Genomic DNA, 18,094 nt, shown 5'->3' on the forward strand with positions numbered 1-18,094 from the left:
CAAATGAGAGGACATGATTTGAGAATTAGGGGGCAGAAGTTTAAGGGAAACGCGAGGGGGTATTTCTTTACTCAGAGAGTGATAGCTGTGTGGAATGAGCTTCCTGTAGAAGTAGTAGAGGCCAGTTCAGTTGTGTCATTTAAGGTAAAATTGGATAGGTATATGGACAGGAAAGGAGTGGAGGGTTATGGACTGAGTGCGGGTAGGTGGGACTAGGTGAGATTAAGAGTTCGGCACGGACTAGGAGGGCCGAGATGGCCTGTTTCCGTGCTGTGATTGTTATATGGTTATATGGTTATTGGGCTCAAATACAAGCTGCTCTAAAAAGCTATCTCATGGGTGTTCTACAAATTCCCTCTGTTGAGATCCAGCACCAACAAGATTCTCCCAATCTACCTATATATTGGAATCCCCCTTGATTATTATAATATTGCCCTCTTGACATGCCTTTTCTATTTCCTGTTTTAATTTGTACCCCACATCCTGGCTACTGTTCGGAGACTGTATTTAATTCCCATTAGGGTTTTTTTACCCTTGCAGTTTCTTAATTTTACCGACAAGAATTTTACATCTTCTGATCTTATGTCAGCTCTTTCTAAGAATTTGATTTTATTTTGTTACCAATACAGCCACTCTAGCCCCTCTGCCTACCTGCTAGTCCTTCGAGACAATGTGTACTCTTGGATGTTAAGCTCCCAACTATGATCTTCTTTCAGCCACAGCTTGGAGATATCCATAACATCATACCTGCCGATCTAAGATCATCTACCTTATTCTGTATACAAATACAACACTGTCAGTCCTGTATTGATCAGCCTTTTTGATTTTGGCTCCCAGTTACACTTCACCTCATCCCCGACTGGAAATGTAGCACATTTTCTCAACAAAGAATCCAAGACAAATTCAAAAAATACAGACTAATTGGGCAGGAGATTTAGTGTGGATATGACAAGGATTTTTTTTATTCCAAAGAGTGGTTTGGAATTTGGAATGCATTGCCTGAAAGGTAGAGATTCTAATAACAATTTTAAGAAGTATCCAGGTGAGCATTTGAATTATCAAGACATAGAAGGCTGTGTATCAAATGCTGGGAAATGGGAAGAATATTGCTGGGACATCAGTAGCCTGAAAGGCTATATGACAATGAGGAGGATCTACGTCATGAAGCCCATGGGATTTGCCCACTTTTAGCCTCCTTCCTCAAAGTTACTGTGGCTTTTTATTAAATTAACACACAGGTTTCAAGTAATTTACAGTATGTGCACTAAGTAAGTTAATATTAGCATAGTTCATTGCATCTTTTAAAATCCTTTCAGCTAAAAGTTAAACACAAGCATGGTCAACATTAAAATTACTAGAAATATAAGATGTATCAGAGAAATCCATCATTCATTAAGCCATTTTTCCCTTTGATTGAAAGATATGCAAATAGAGTACAATTTTGCAGATATTTTCCAATGATAGTTTTCAGATAACAACTTAATATCGAATGATAACCTACCTCATTCTCCTCATTTATTAGGTTCCCTTCACTCAGCAGCACTGTTAATACTGTCACATGACCATTCCATGCAGCAAGATGCAAGGGCGTATTACCTTCCTGCACAATGAAATCAAGTAAGATCTCAGACTTTATAATCAGCTCTGTACGATTAGAGTGCTCTGCTATTGATTATTAAGCAAGAATTTGTTAAGTGTGCAAACAGGTTAGTTATTCTAAAAAGCCAATAAAAGATCAAATCTCTTGCTTCTGCACTATAAAATGATGTAATTCAACTCTGTATTTGGAAAAAAATCATCGTAAAAGACCAGGCATAAACACAAATTACTGAGAACTAGCAAATATCAAGTATCTAAAGCAGAACCAGAAATACTGCAAAATTCAGGTCGTCTATTGATCTACTTGTTGTAAACATTCAGGTCTAACATAAGATCAGCATCAGAAATGTTAATCATGTGGTCTGGTTCAGTACTTCCCACATTTTGTCATGATTTAAATGTTTACTTGACAGAAGTCTTTGTTAGCATAATTTGATAGAATTAAAATACATTAAGAAGAATATTGCCCACAAGGCACTAAAGTTGAGGAAGGTTTTGCACAATGAGAATTGCAATTCAGTTGTCATTACCTTATCCTTCTTCTGTGTGTTATAATTAAGCTTCCTTAGAGCCTCAACCATTTCTAGGTGCCCATTTTCAGCTGCCAAGTGATATGGCATTTTGCCTTTCTAAAAATGAAATCAGAACGTGTCAACTCCCCATTCATACAGTGATTCATCAACAAGTTCCCCCACAGCTTTACTGTTCCTTTCTTCAAAGCAAAGATCTGAAATGAAGATCAAACTCAGGGTAGAAATGTCAAATACTTCAGAACATGCATTTAAGGTGAAAGGTAAAGTTTAAAGAGGTGTGTGGCAATTTTTTTTTACACACATGGTATGTTAAGTGCTTGGAATTGGCCATCACGGAGAGCAGTAAAAGCAGCTGTGATAGTGAAGTTTAAGAGGTTTTTATATCAGCTTATGAATATACAGAGAATGGAGGGATATAGATCACGGGCAGGCAGACGAGATTTAGTTTAATTTGGCATAATATTGAGCACAGACTTCATGAACCAAAGAGCCCGTTCTGTGTTTTGTTTTGTGTTTAAATCTGAAGTCATACTTCTATTATATAAAATTTATTCACAAATGCTTGAGTTGGCCCAGTTTAAAAATCATTCAACTTGGTCATGCTGATTCCCGACACCTTCAAATATGCAGAAATGCAAAGGATCAGAATATCCCTTTCCTGCAAAATAACTTGGTGCACAATGAGTTTCCGATCCCTTAAAATGAAAAGTCTTCTTCCATTTCAGAATCACTCCACTCTCATCCTTCCTGTTGGTAGCCCAATATCATTTGAAGTTATGAACATATTTAACTTGCTTAATGGCTGTTTCTCAGTAATACTTCCTTTTTCTTATATGCATTATACCTAACATGATCCTCAATAGATTGTAAATTTAGTGAAAACATGCAGTAAAATAGAAAGTTGTATCGAGAGCATTTGATCACTGAGTTGCACATTACTGGTAAATTAAAGAAAATGAAACAGTCTTTTAAATATTTGATTCACGGCAAATTTCTTGGCAGGGTAAGGCAACGAACAAGTATTTGATCTTTGTAAGAATTTGAAAAGACTGCACCATGTTCATTAAGGAGTTTTACATTCCTCAATTTTGATCAATTAAAAATATTTGCCATTGAAAACAGGAAAAAAATATAGTTCACTGATTTCTAACAGGTTCAATTTATTTATAATTGCCCAATTACTGGACGAGATACTTTACTTAATATTATCCCTTGGGATCTCAGTCTGACTCAAATTTAAGGGGAAAATATTTTTCAATATTGCTGGTGAAGGGTTCCAATCGAAAGTTTAACATAGCTTTCCCTTTCAGAAGGGAAAAAAACAATGTATTTGTTTTCTAAAGGAAGGTATAGAGTAGGTCCTTGTATAACAGGCTCCATACAACCTCTCTCTCTGTTCGATTTTGATGTGCTGGGGATGAAAGAGACTTTGCTGGGTTTCATTTTACACAGTTTCAGGAGAAGGGGTGAGGTCAAACCAATCAGGACAAGCTGCTGTTGCCAATATATGATAGTAAGCTACATGTGAATGAAGGAAATAACATACACAGATTTGGAGAACAATTTCTCATCCCACCCACACAAACACCTCCATATACATATATTCTTGGCACTGGACACAGGTCCCACACAATAGCTTAGCATCCAGTTCAGCAACCAGCAGCTATCTTCTATTCCATAGATGAGTCCCCAAAGGTCAACTACAGCAATTTCTATACCCATTCTGATTGCCATGCTTAGCAGAGGCTGAGGAATATTACTGCTTCATGTAAAGGACCCTAGTTTGAATCACACCCAGGGTGCAGGATAAATAATACTGTAACCACTACAGAGAAGAACCATATATCAAGATCACAAGTTTCTGAGTTAAATCCAACTAATTACATTGTGTTTCCCCTTTCCATGTGCTGATAAGCAAAGCGTAGAAACAATGTGGTAATATAGAACCAAACCTCGAGCGGTGACTCACCTACCTCTGTGGGTTTGTTTAAATCCAGCTGCAGATCATTTACTATATATTCTACAACTTTAGTTTTATTATTCTGGGCAGCACAGTGCAGTGCATTCAATCCTTCCTAAGGACAAAAACACATTCTTTTAGCTTTTCACAATGGAAATTTCCTTTCAATATTTTAAAATCAGTCACAACTGTCACAGTGAGGAACCTCTCTCAGAAAATGTTTAACCTCCTACAGTGTTATAATCTCTAAGCATTTTATTAGCCTTTGAAGTTCTGAACTATACATACACAGCATATGATAAGACCATGAGACACAGGAGAAGAATTAGACCATTCAGCCCATTAAGTTTGCCCTGCCATTCTATCTTGGCTGATTTATTATCCTTCTCAACCCCATTCTCAGGCTTTCTTCCCATAATCTTTGATACCCTGATTAGCCAAGAACCTATCAAACTCTGCTTTAAGTATATTCAATGATTTGGCCTCCTCAGTCATCCATGGCAATGAATTCCCACAGATTCACCACCCTCTGGCTAAAGAAGTTCCTCTACATCTTTGACCTAAATAAACATCCCCTTTTCTGAGGCTGTGACCTCACCCACTACAGGAAACATCCCCTCCACATCCACTCTGTCTAGGCCTTTCATAATTCAATAGATTTCAATATTTAGTCCCTGTTGTTGAAAAGCAACTCCATAGCATGATGCTACCTCCACCATACTTTACAGTAGGGATGGTGTTACCTGCCAATACGCAGTATCAGATGTGAGGCTCTCAGACTGCTTAGTGTTGAGGCCAAAAAGTTCCACCTTAGTCTCATCCGACCACAAGACCTTCTTCCACATCTTTACAGTAACGCTTTGCCAAAAGATATTATTTTTAGTGGCACGTGTGGCTTAAATCTGATACTGTGCATCAGCCAGGTAATACTGTTTCAGTTTTTGAAAGTTTGGTTTTTCATAATTTACTATTTCCTTGTTTTTTGGGATCTACTGTGAAATAAGAGGAGCAGGTGATTCACAAATAAAAATTCTCCATTAATTTGATCAAAGTCCCTTGTTCTAATACTAATTTATTTATGCAAACAAATGGTTGGGGGCTGAAAACTTCAGTAAAGCATTGTATTCTAGTCCTCTTGAAATGAATATTAATATTGTATTTACTTTCCTTATCACTGACTTAACCTGCAAGTTGACCTTTAGGGAATCCTGCTTAAGGACTCCAAAGTCCCTTTCAACCTCTGATTTTTTAATTTTCTCCCAGTTTAGAAATTGTTCTACACCTTAATTCCTTCTGCCAAAGTACATGACCATACACTTCCCTACACTAAATTCCATCTGCCACTTTTTTGCCCATTCTCCCAATCTATCCAGGTCCTTCTGCAGACACCCTGCTTCCTCAACACTACCAGGCCCTCTACCTATCCTTGTATCATCTGCCATTAATTCCATCAACCAAATTGTTGACATGTAACATGAAAAGAAGCAATCCCAATAATGACTCCTGTGGAAAAACATTTGCCACCAGTAACCAACCAGCACAGGCTCAATTTATTCTGACTCTTTGCCTCCTGCCAATCAGCCAGTCTTCTATTCCAGCTAACCAACACATACTGTAGAAAATCAGCAGGGCAGGCAGCATCAATGGAAATGAATGAACATCAACTTTTCGCTCTGAGACCTTTCTTCAGGACTGGAAAAGAAGGGGGAAGACACCAGAATAAAAAGGTGGGAGGAACCAAGGAGGCTAGCTGGATGGTGATAGGTGAAGCCAGGTGGACGGGAAAGGTAAAGGGCTGGGGAGGAAGAAATCTGACAGGAGAGGAGAGTGAGCCATAGGAGAAAAGGAAGGAAGAGGGGACCCAGGGGAAAATGACAGCCAGGTGAGAAGAGGTGAAAGGTCATAATAGGGAATAGAGGAAGGGAGAGAGGGGATTCTATCCATGCTTGTATCTTTCTTGTAATACATGTTTGGTTCGTATCTGTTAGGCAGCATCATGTATGGCACCATGTCAAAGTCCTTCTGAAAATCGAAGTAAAAACATCCACTGAGTCTCCTTTGACTATCCTGCCTGTTATTTCCTCAAAGAATTCCAACAGGTTTGTCAGGCAAGAAAACCATATTGACTTTGGCCTACCTTCTCATGTATCTCCAGGTCACCTGAAATGTCATCCATTGTAATGGACTCCAACATCTCCCAACCACAGAGGTTGGGCTAACTGGCCTATCATTTCATTTCTTCTACCTCCATCCCTTCTTAAAGAGTGCAGTGACATTTGCAAATTTTCATTCCTCTGGAACCGTTCCAGATTCCAGTGATTCTTGATAGATCATTATTAATGCCTCCACAATCTCTTCAGTGACCTCCTTCAGAACAATGGGGTGTACTCCAGGTCTCTTAACTCCTTCTGACATTTCAGTTTCCTAGGCACCTCCTCCTCAGAAATCGCAACTACATTCACTTCTGCCCCCGACACTTGAATTTCTGGTGTACTGCTGGTGTCTACCATAGCAAGGACTGATGAAAAATTCTTATTAAGTTTGACCACCAGTGGTCCAATATCCACTCTCATCTCTCTTTTACTCTTTATATATTTATAACCATAGAACAATTACAGCATGGAAACAGGTCATCTCGGCCCTTCTAGTCCGTGCCGAACGCTTACTCTCACCTAGTCCCACTGGCCCGCACTCCATTCCTATCCTGTCCATATACCTATCCAATTTTACTTTAAATGACAATACCAAACCTGCCTTTACAGTTTCTACTGGAAGCTCATTCCACACAGCTACCATTCCCTGAGTAAAGAAATTCCCCCTCGTGTTACCCTTAAACCTTTGCCCCCTAACTCTCAACTCATGTCTTTTCAAGTTTTTGAAAAAAAACTTCTGGTATCCTCTTTGATATTATTAGCTAGCTGACCTTCATATTTCATCTTTTCTCTCATGTTTTTTAGTTACCTTCTGTTGGTTTTAAAAGCTTCCCAATGCTCTAACTTCCCACTGATTTTTGCTATATTATATGCCCTCTCTTTTAGCTCATGCCCTGTCTTTGACTTTCCTTGTCAGCCACAGTTGTCTCATTCTACTTCTTCTTTGGTGTGTATCTATCATGCGACTTCTGAATTGCCCCCAGAAACTCCAGGTATAGCTGTTCAGTTGTCTTCCTTGCTAGTGTGCCCTTCCAGTCAACTTCAGTTGGCACCTCTCTCATGCCTCTATAATTCCCTTTGTTCCACTGTAACTGACACATTTGACTTTATCTTCTCCCTATCAAACTGCAGGGTGAATCTTGTCATATTATCATCACAAATTCCTCAAGGGTTCCTTTACCTTATGCCCTAATCAAATCTATTTCTTTACCCAACACTCAATCCAGAATAGCTGATCTCCTAGTGGGCTTAACCATGAGCTGCTCTGAAAAGCAGAGGTATTCTACAATAGCTGGTATTGTAGATAGGTACAATACCTGGTATTGTAGGTATTGCAGGTATTGTAGATAGGTACAATACCTGGCATTGTACCAGGTATTGTAGAATACCTGGTAGGCATTCTACAAATTTGCTCTCTTGGCATCCAGAATTAACCTGATGTTCCTAATCTAAATATATATTGAAATCCCCCATGAATATTATATGCCTTTTCTATTTACGCTGAAATTCATATCCCACATCCTGACTACTGCTTGGGGGCATGTATATAACTCCCTTCAGGGTCTTTTTACCCTTTTAGTTTACCCTTCCTTGCTAAGACTCAGAGCTGGCCACATTGCCACTGGCCTAGCAGCTGCAGATGTGCTGTGAGAGTTCATTCTCCACCCCTTTCCCCTCTCCCAGCAGGGGTATGTGTTATGTCTTGTACCCCAAAACATGAAACTACTTCAAAGAAAATCACTGAGTTGGGAGATAACTCATGTACGTTTGTTTTCTCTTTTAGCGATGCATGTATGATTGATGCGGTGTGCCTTTTACGTACTTTTACATGTAACCCATAATGAATTATTTAAACAAAAAATGTTTAATCAACATGTTTACAATATTACTCAAATATTACTGAAATATTAAGTACACAATGGTATACTTGTTGCTGAGGGGAATGGCCACAGGGGAACCCTCCCCTGACTGCTTCCTTCTCCTGGTGGTCACCATCTACTGTCTAAAGTCTGCACTCTGAGTGTGACCACCTCCAAAAAAGACTCATCTATGATGTTCTCAGCCTCTTGGATGGTCCTCAGTGCATCCAGCTCCTGCTCCATTTCCTGGACCTGGTCGGTTAGACTATAGTCTGTAATCAGTCAATGTACACTATAGTCAGTGATATGTCGGTGTGTAAACTATACTCCAAAGATCATTCACTGTGAATCCTCTCCTTAAACATAATAGTTAGGGAGTCAAAACTAAAATCAAGAGAGTTTGAGATTTAACTTTAAGTAAGCACATAAACTGCATAAATCTGGTGAGGTTCAATATAATTGGGGGGGGGGGGGAGCTTAGGACCTAACTGCAACTCCTTTGCTTGCATCTTCAGAAACAGCTCTATTTCTGTCTTTAATATCTCAGTTTTTCCCTTTCAGGGTTCCTCTGAAGACCCTGACCTGGAGTTATACGCTGACTTCGGTTCTTTGTGGGAATGGGACCCGCTCTCGGGGTCTCACGACTGGTCACTATTCGATATACCAAGGACACAGCCTAGAAGACTAGCACACCTTCAGAGTTTCAGGATTTCATGGCTCTAGAGGTGAGCGGACTTGAGGTTGGTGCCTCTGCAGGAAATCGATGTGTCATGGGAGTTAGAAGATCAAAAGCAATGAGCTGGCTGCTGGGCACAGAACTCGGATAAAGTGACACAATGGACTTCTAACATCATACATCAGCGAGTTGTTTGTTATGTCTCCCCTCTCACTGTGAAACAGAGACACCTCTTTTTCCCTGATTAGGGAGAGAGAGAGGCTGTGGTACGTCAAATTACCAGATGAACGAGTAGTCTTTGGGGTAACTGCAAGTCTGTGTCTTTACTGATGCTTGCTGCACACTTGTGCTCGGTGGGGGGTGCCGATGCTTGTTTTGCTGGTGGGAGAGGGGGGGGATTGTTGCTTTGCTGCTGGGTAGTTGGAAGGGGGGCTTTGGGGTTCTAACATTTAACTGTCACTCATTCTTTGGGGCATTATTCTGTTTCCGTGGATGTTTGCAAAGAAGAAGAATTTCAGGACGCATATTGTATACATTTCTCTGACATTAAAAATACCTTTGAAACCTTTAAAATATAATATTGTTCTGAGTCTTACAGCTGGCTTCAATGATTTTATCATTTTCAAGGATGGTGGAATGGAAATTATGCATTAGTGTCACAAATCTTATTTTTAAAAGCTAATTAAGTTCAATTTACACATAAAGCCAAGGTGTAAACCTCAAGTGCGCCTTTACTGTACTCTGCTAATCTCATGGGCAAATCAGCATTGTAATACTGATCCAAACCTGACAGGGTGTCCCAGCTGCTGTGTTCCAGAAAAGTTAAACCAGTCTTGAGAGAATCAATTTTACTTGTGGAGCACCTAGTGGGGATGGTATCCCCCGTGAATTGATATGAAAAATTAGCCATGTGTCTCTCTTCCAGTTGCTTGAATTAACATTAATTTATATCAGGGAAGGACTCAGTTGTGCTGCATTCCATCAGCGGGAACTTTCATCAGCTTCAGCTATGTAAGATAGGAAAGTAAAGAATGCCTGAAGGACCGGGCATGAACAGTTATACCTCCCCAAAAGGCCACTCCTGTGAAATTTTTGGAATGCCATTGAGGGGAAAATTATAAATGAATAACAGCATGAGGTTTTTAAAATTATGTGAAGCATTGATAGGGTAGACTGTCAGAATCTTTTCCCAGGGTAGAAATGTCAAACATCAAAGGACAAGCTTTAGAGGGGGAATTTAAAGGCAATATAAGGGCCAAGTTTTCTATGCAGAGAGTGATACCGGGTTAGTAGTGGAGACAGGCTGTTTTGTGGCATTTAAGAAGCTTTTAGATGAACAAATGAACATGAAAGGGAATGAAGGAACATGGATGATATGCAAGAGGAGAACATTTAGTATAAATTGACATCAAGGTTGGCATAACATTGTGGATCAAATGGCCTGTCAAGTGCTGTATTGATCTATGTTGAATGTTCTATAATCTTTGTACTTATTGTTGCACACTCACAGGTTATATAATATAGTTGTCTAATCAGAATCAGAATCTGGTTTAATTTCACCAGCAAATGTTGTGAAATTTGTTGACTTTGTGGCAATCGTCCAATACAATAATAAAAGTGCAAAAAAACCCCTGTGAATTACAATAAGTATACATATGTTAAATAGTTAATTAAGTAGTACAAAAATAGAAATTAACAAGTAGTGAGGTAGTGTTCATGGGTTCAATGCCCATTCAGAAATTGGATGGAAGAGTGATAAGAAACTGTTCCTGAGTTGTTGAGAGTGTGACTTCGGGTCAAATGGGAATCTATAAGAGAAATTATAGATCTATAATCTATAATTTATGCTTCCCATTTACAGAAGGGATAAGGAAAATAAACCTACACGTTACATGATGGATCATACGTGTGGTATATCATGTAATAGGAGACCACCTGTTGTTCTTTCATGTGATAGAAAGATTCCACACTCACCTCATTTGTGGATTTTCGATCAACGCCCTTTTCTACCAACAGTTTCAAGATATTCAAGTGTCCAAACCAGGCAGCAAGGAGAAAGGCATCCATACCATGCTTCAAAGGAAAATGACAACATTTCTGTTATCAACAAAGATTCCGTTCCACAAACCTCCAATCAGAACACAGTGATTACAAAGAAAATGTAGCTACCATTATGGCCAGGAAGCTACTTGTCCATCATATTTATACTAGCTCTTAATAAAATTACTAATTATTTCCTTTACCTGCTCTTTCACTCTAGCCCCTCGAACATTTCCTTTTAAATTTATTTGTTTTTGTCAGTGACTATTGTACCTGCCACAAATCTACTCTTCCATACATCATATTCCAGATTATAACATGACACATAAAGGGATCCGTCCTCATTTTCCACTACTTCTTATATCAATGCTATTTATATTGCCTGTGAAGTGAAATTCAGGTTAGCTATATGTTCTTTATGATTAGATGCAGGCTATTTTGTTGTCTAAAGAAAGCAAAAGGAAACTATTCATTTTCCAGTACATCACAGAATCCCACAGTAGTTTTAGAGTGAAGGAGACCATCATTTGGTCAGTGTGTAGCAGAAAGCAATCCAGCTAGTCCCAGTCCCCAGCTTTCTCTCCACAGCCCAATATTTAAAGCAGAAGTTGATAGGTTCTTGATTAGTCAGGATATCATAAGTTAAAGGGAGAAGGCAGGAGAATGGTGCTGAGTCAGTACCTCTATCTTTTGGTGTGTTTCCCCCAGCTGTCAGTCTGTGGTTTTGTATATGTGCTCCTGTCCCCGCTTCCACTCTACTCTGGCCTCTGTATTGCTGAGTGCTCAGTCTCTCATCCGCTTCTCATTATTACCTGTATTGCTGCACCCTGTGTCTCATTGTGCTCCACCTATTATTTGCCTCATTGTTTATTGCTCGGTTTATTTCAGTCCTGTGTTTTTGCCTGCCAGATTCTGCCAGTGTATTTTCCTGAGCCTATCTGGCATTTATATCTGAACTCTGTCCATCTGAATATCGACTCTGCCTGTTTCCTGATTCTGGTTTTTGGATTCCTCTGGATGTTTTGATCTCTGCCTGAACTTTGATGCCGACTTTGTTCACACCTCGGGATTTGTTACTCAAGTAATATCACTGTGTGCACAGTACTGGGTCTGCAATTGGATCCCTGTGCCAGCGCCCTGACATGTTGAGAGGGATAATGAATGAGCAGTGATGGAATGAGGAAGCAGACTCAATGAGCCAAATGGCCTAACTGTGCTCCTACGTCTTATGGTCTAATTCTCCCTGCCGCTTGCAAGGAGTTTGTATGTTCTCCCTGTGACCATGTGGGCTTCCTCTGGATGCTTCAGTTTCCAAAGACATACAGTCAGGGTTAATGAGTTGTGGGTATGCTACGTTGGCACCAGAAACATGCCGACACGTGCCCAGCACAACCCTCACTGATTTGATTTTACACAAATTACATTTCGCTGTATGCTTCAGAGTACATATTACAAATAAAGCTCTTTTTTTTCCCATTCCAACACAAACTCTCACTGCCTCATTCTATTTCCCATTACTCAGCCAATTTTCTACCCATCTTAAAGTTGTTTCATTCCTCAGCCTTCAATCTTGGTAACAGGCTTAATAGCAGTTTATGAAATGTCTTTTGCAAGTTAATATATCCAAAAGTACTTCTCTCATTAACTCCGTCACATAATCAAAATCTCTGTCAAGTTAGAAAAGTATAACTTAGTTTTAAAAAATCAACACTGACTCTCTCTACTCAATGCACAGTTGCATAATTGAATGATAATTATGTACCCGTCTTCTCAAGCTCATCAATGATGAATTGTGGTCCTGCATTGATTTCATTGACTTGTTCACACAAATGTTTCTGGATCACTTTAGATTAAAGAATTTTTCGATTAGCAATCACTTGAAATCCAATGGGAATCCTTCCGGTGTGTGAGAAAATTGGGTGTATGGTGGATTATACTTATTAATTTTGGCCCAGATTTTTATCTACAAACAAAAATATGCAAATATGCAAATATGAACTCTGAGTGATAAATTAGGATTTGTAAGATTGCATCAGGCAGGTAATAGTGAATATTCTGCCTATTATACTACTCTCCCAATCTGATTTCTACTGAAGTCAATGAAAATAAAATTAAGGAACATTAATCTATCATTGATTTTACTTTATTACTCAAGTCAAAATTACTCTCTGGAATGTTTTCATTGCTATTTCATCATTTTTGAAAGTCAGATTCATCATGGATTGCATTATGAAAATATATTGTGATGATATTGGGTTTGCTGACCATAAAGTTCTAAACTCAAACACAGACCTTAAGCCCTATCGGATGTAAATAGCCACAAGTACTCTCACTAAAGAGAGATTATACTGTAACTACCTCATTTCCCTGTTTATTCTCCATGGTGAGTTTAGCCATCAAACCCAGTACTTGAGGGGCAGGACACTCTCTCTACCAAGCAGACAATACTTACAGCGAACAAAGTAGTGTAAAACACAGTCCATTTATTTTCAGTGATAAATGTTTAAATCCAAACAATATTCTTAAAACAAAATTAAAGCACAGAGGACTTCTATCTTAAACATTTTTAAATTACAACACACAAGGCATTCTAAAACACAAAGCATTCAAAAATACAAAGGAGTTCCAAAACACAGGTACAATTCCTTTCTTTCTTTTTCAATCTTTTTATTGAATTTCATATATAGAAAAAAACATATTGTGAAATTGAATAGGTTATGGGTACATTAAACTTAGTTAAATTAGTAATAGAATAACAGTATCTTATTAAAATATCAGCAAAAACATAGTACATTAATTAATGTAACCTATATTAATTATACATGAAAAAAACAAGAATAATCATCAAAAGAAAAAAAAATTAAAAAATATATTGGAAAAAGAAACCTAAACTAAACTAACATGGGCAATAATAACAGTTTATATATATATATGATAGTGTCAAAAACTCCAGAACTCCATACCAGAACAAGAATAAAAAGAGAAAAGGTCTGGAAGAGATCAAATTAATTCATATAAAAGTGTCGAATGAACGGTCCCCAAGTTTCTTCAAATTTAATTGATGAATCGAAAATAGTATTAATTTTTTCTAAGCTCAGACAAGAAATAGTTTGAGAGAACCACTGAAACGTGGTAGGAGGGTTTACTTCTTTCCAATTTTGTGATATAGACCTTCTGGCCATTAATGTTACAAAGGCGATCATTCGTCTAATTGAAGGGGAAAACCGGTTACCATCCTCATTTGGTATACCAAAAATTGCAGTAATAAAATGAGGTTGTAAATCAATATTCCATATTGAGGAAATAATAGCAAATATGTCCTTCCAATAGTCATGTAAACTGGGACATGACCAAAACATGTGGGTCAATGAGGCCACATCTAAATGACATCTGTCACATTGAGAGTTAATATGAGAATAGAATCGAGCAAGTTTATCTTTAGACATATGGGCTCTATGTACAACCTTAAATTGTATTAAAGCATGTTTAGCACATATAGAAGAAGAATTAACCATTTGTAAAATTTTTTCCCATTTTTCTGTTGATATATTGTATTGAAGTTCTTTTTCCCATTCTTGTTTAATTCTAGCTGATATCTCTGGTTGTATTTTCATAATCATATTATAAATAAGAGCCACTAATCCCTTCTGACAAGGATTCAAGGTAAAAATCATATCTGAAAAGTCTATCATAGTTGAATTGGGGAAGGATGGTAGAACTTTATGTAAAAAAATTCTAATTTGTAAGTATCTAAAAAAATTAGATTTAGGTAATTTAAATTTGTTGGAAAGTTGGTCAAAAGACATCAAACTACCTTCAAAAAAAAGATCTCGAAAACATATTATACCTTTCCTTTTCCATATGCTAAAAGCTTGATCTGTCAAAGAAAGTTTAAAAAGAAGTTAAGTAAGATAGGGCTATCTAGAACAAAGTTTTTCAGAGTAAAAAACTTACGAAATTGAAACCAAATTCGTAATGTGTGCTTGACAATAGGATTGGGTAACTGTTTATTGAATTTAACAGTTTATTGATTCAACAGTGGCTAGATGGGAGATGCCAGAGAGTAGTGGTGGATAATTGTTTATCGGGATGCAGGCCGGTGACTAGCGGGGTGCCTCAGGGATCTGTTTTGGGCCCAATGTTGTTTGTAATATACATAAATGATCTGGATGATGGGGTGGTAAATTGGATTAGTAAGTATGCCGATGATACTAAGGTAGGAGGTGTTGTGGATAATGAGGTGGATTTTCAAAGCTTGCAGGGAGATTTATGCCGGTTAGAAGAATGGGCTGAACATTGGCAGATGGAGTTTAATGCTGAGAAGTGTGAGGTTCTACATTTTGGCAGGAATAATCCAAATAGAACATACAGAGTAAATGGTAGGGCATTGAGGAATGCAGTGGAACAGAGAGATCTAGGATTAACAGTGCATAGTTCCCTGAAGGTGGAATCTCATGCAGATAGGGTGGTGAAGAAGGCTTTTGGAACGCTGGCCTTTATAAATCAAAGCATTGAGTACAGAAGTTGGGATGTAATGTTAAAATTGTACAAGGCATTGGTAAGGCCAAATTTGGAATATTGTGTACAGTTCTGGTCACCGAATTATAGGAAAGATATCAATAAATTAGAGAGAGTGCAGAGACGATTTACTAGGATGTTACCTGGGTTTCAGCACTTAAGTTACAGAGAAAGGTTGAACAAGTTAGGTCTCTATTCATTGGAGAGTAGAAGGTTGAGGGGGGATTTGATCGAGGTATTTAAAATTTTGAGAGGGATAGAGTTGATGTGAATAGGCTGTTTCCATTGAGTGTAGGGGAGATTCAAACTAGAGGACATGATTTGAGAGTTAGGGGGCAGAAGTTTAAGGGAAACACGAGGGGGTATTTCTTTACTCAAAGAGTGATAGCTGTGTGGAATGAGCTTCCTGTAGAAGTAGTAGAGGCCAGTTCAGTTGTGTCATTTAAGGTAAAATTGGATAGGTATATGGACAGGAAAGGAGTGGAGGGTTATGGGCTGAGTGCGGGTAGGTGGGACTAGGTGAGATTAAGGGTTCGGCACGGACTAGGAGGGCCAAGATGGCCTGTTTCCGTGCTGTGATTGTTATATGGTTAACTAAATCAGTAGGAAGAGAAGAACCAAGAACAGAGAATAGAGAATATCCTTGTGCATCATTGCATTCTAAATTTACCCACTGTGGGCACAATGGTGAATCCAAATCTAATTTCCAATATATTAAATTTCGAATATTATTCGCCCAGTAGTAAAATCTAAAGTTAGGTAAAGCTAAACCACCATCTTTTTTAGATTTTTGTAACTGCCTTTTACTTAACCTGGGGTTTTTATTTTGCCACACAAATGAGGAAATTTTAGAATCAATGTTATCAAAAAAAGATTTAGAAATAAAAATTGGTAAGGCTTGAAATAAATATAAAAGTTTCGGTAAAATCATCATTTTAATAGCATTAATCCGGCTAACTAATGATAAAGGTAAAGGAGACCATCTTGTAGTAAGTTGTTGAATCTGATGAAGCATAGGTAAAAAATTCAATCTGAATAAATCTTTATATTTCTTAGTAATTTTTATACCTAAATAAATAAAGTTATCAGTAACAACTTTAAATGGTATCCTGTCATTCAATAAAGTTTGCGCATTTAAAGGGAATAATTCGCTCTTATCCAAGTTTAGTTTATAACCAGAAAAACTACCAAATTGAGCCAATAAGGATAAAATAGTGGGAATAGACCTGTCAGGATCAGAAATATATAACAACAAGTCATCAGCATAAAGTGATAACTTGTATAACTTCTCATTACGGGTAATACCAAAAATATTAGGGGATTCACGAATAGCAATGGCTAAAGGTTCTGATGCAATATTAAATAATAAAGGACTTAATGGACAACCTTGTATTGTACCACGAGATAATTGAAAAAAAGGGGATCTGTAATTATTTGTAAGAACAGAAGCAACAGGTTTATAATAAATTAATTAATCCATGATATAAAATTAGGACTAAAATTAAAATTTCTCAATGCATTAAATAAGTATGTCCATTCAACTCTATCAAAAGCTTTTTCAACATCTAATGAAATAACACATTCTGGGGTTGTGGGTGAAGAAGTGTAAATTATATTAATCAATTTTCTAACATTAAAAAAGGAATACCAGTTCCTAATAAAACCAGTTTGGACTTCTGAAATAATTTGTGATAGTAACTTTTCTAATCTAATAGCTAAAATTTTTGTAAGAATCTTAGAGTCTACATTTAATAGCGATATAGGGCGATAAGATGCACATAGAGTAGGATCCTTATCTTTTTTAAGAATTAGAGAGATAGTAGCTTCATAAAAAGACTGGGGTAATCTCTTCTTAGTAAATGCATCATTAAAAATTTCACATAACCAAGGGGAAAGCAAAGAAGAAAAAGTTTTAAAGAATTCTATAATATAACTATCAGGACCAGGACTTTCCCTGAGTTCATTGATGAGATAGCCTCTCCTATTTCAGCCATAGAAATAGGAGCATCGAACAAGCTCCGATCTTCATCTGTCAGTTTGGGAATATTCAAATTGTTAAAAAATTTATCCATCATGGACAGATCGCCATCAGATTCTGATTGATATAAAGATTTATAAAAAATCTTGGAAAGTATTATTAATTTCTTTATGATCAGTAGTCAGATTACCGTCTTGTTTACAAATTTTAATAATTTGTCGCTTAGTCGAAATGGCTTTTAATTGGTTAGCTAACAATTTACCAGTTCGATCACTATGAATATAAAATTGAGCCCTAGTCTTAATTAATTGATTCTCAATTGAAGAGGATAATAGTAAACTATGTTCCATTTGAAGCTCAACTCTCTTCTTATAAAGTTCTTTGGTAGGAGTCACGGAATAAATCTTATCAATTTCTTTAATTTTATCCACTAATAAAGCAATATCTAAATATCTTTGTTTTCTTTTACCGACAGAGTAATGCCGACAATTCCGACAATAGTAGTACCGACAATAGTAGTACCGACAATTCCTATAAACTAAGAAGACATGCCAACAACACAGACAAATGAATCATCCATTGCAGAAGCCAAAGCTAGAGGAATGGGCTTTAATTCACCCAGTGCTTCTTTCATGTTTCTAGATGCTCGCTAGTCTACTCCTAATAAGCTTGAATTGCTCTCTACACCTATACTGTTTCTTTGCCACCTGGCTGACTTCATATGTACATGATAGTTCCTCAGACACCTTTTTTACAGAAAAGGTCTAAAAGCTTTTTG

General features: G+C 37.5%; 1 protein-coding gene across 1 annotated transcript in view; it reads right to left on the bottom strand.

The window, feature by feature from the left end:
* The window catches only part of LOC132396310 (ankyrin repeat and death domain-containing protein 1A-like), a 77,508-nt gene that overhangs the window by 41,286 nt on the left and 18,128 nt on the right, over positions 1-18,094 (bottom strand). Inside the window, exons 4-7 of the mRNA XM_059973830.1 lie at positions 10,755-10,853; positions 4,106-4,207; positions 2,130-2,228; positions 1,502-1,600 (exon numbers count right to left, since the gene is read on the bottom strand). Coding sequence (XP_059829813.1) covers positions 1,502-1,600; positions 2,130-2,228; positions 4,106-4,207; positions 10,755-10,853 — 399 coding nt within the window. The remainder of the gene's footprint in view (positions 1-1,501; positions 1,601-2,129; positions 2,229-4,105; positions 4,208-10,754; positions 10,854-18,094) is intronic.

The sequence above is a fragment of the Hypanus sabinus genome, chromosome 7 (assembly GCF_030144855.1).
Source record: "Hypanus sabinus isolate sHypSab1 chromosome 7, sHypSab1.hap1, whole genome shotgun sequence".
Lineage (NCBI taxonomy): Eukaryota > Metazoa > Chordata > Chondrichthyes > Myliobatiformes > Dasyatidae > Hypanus > Hypanus sabinus.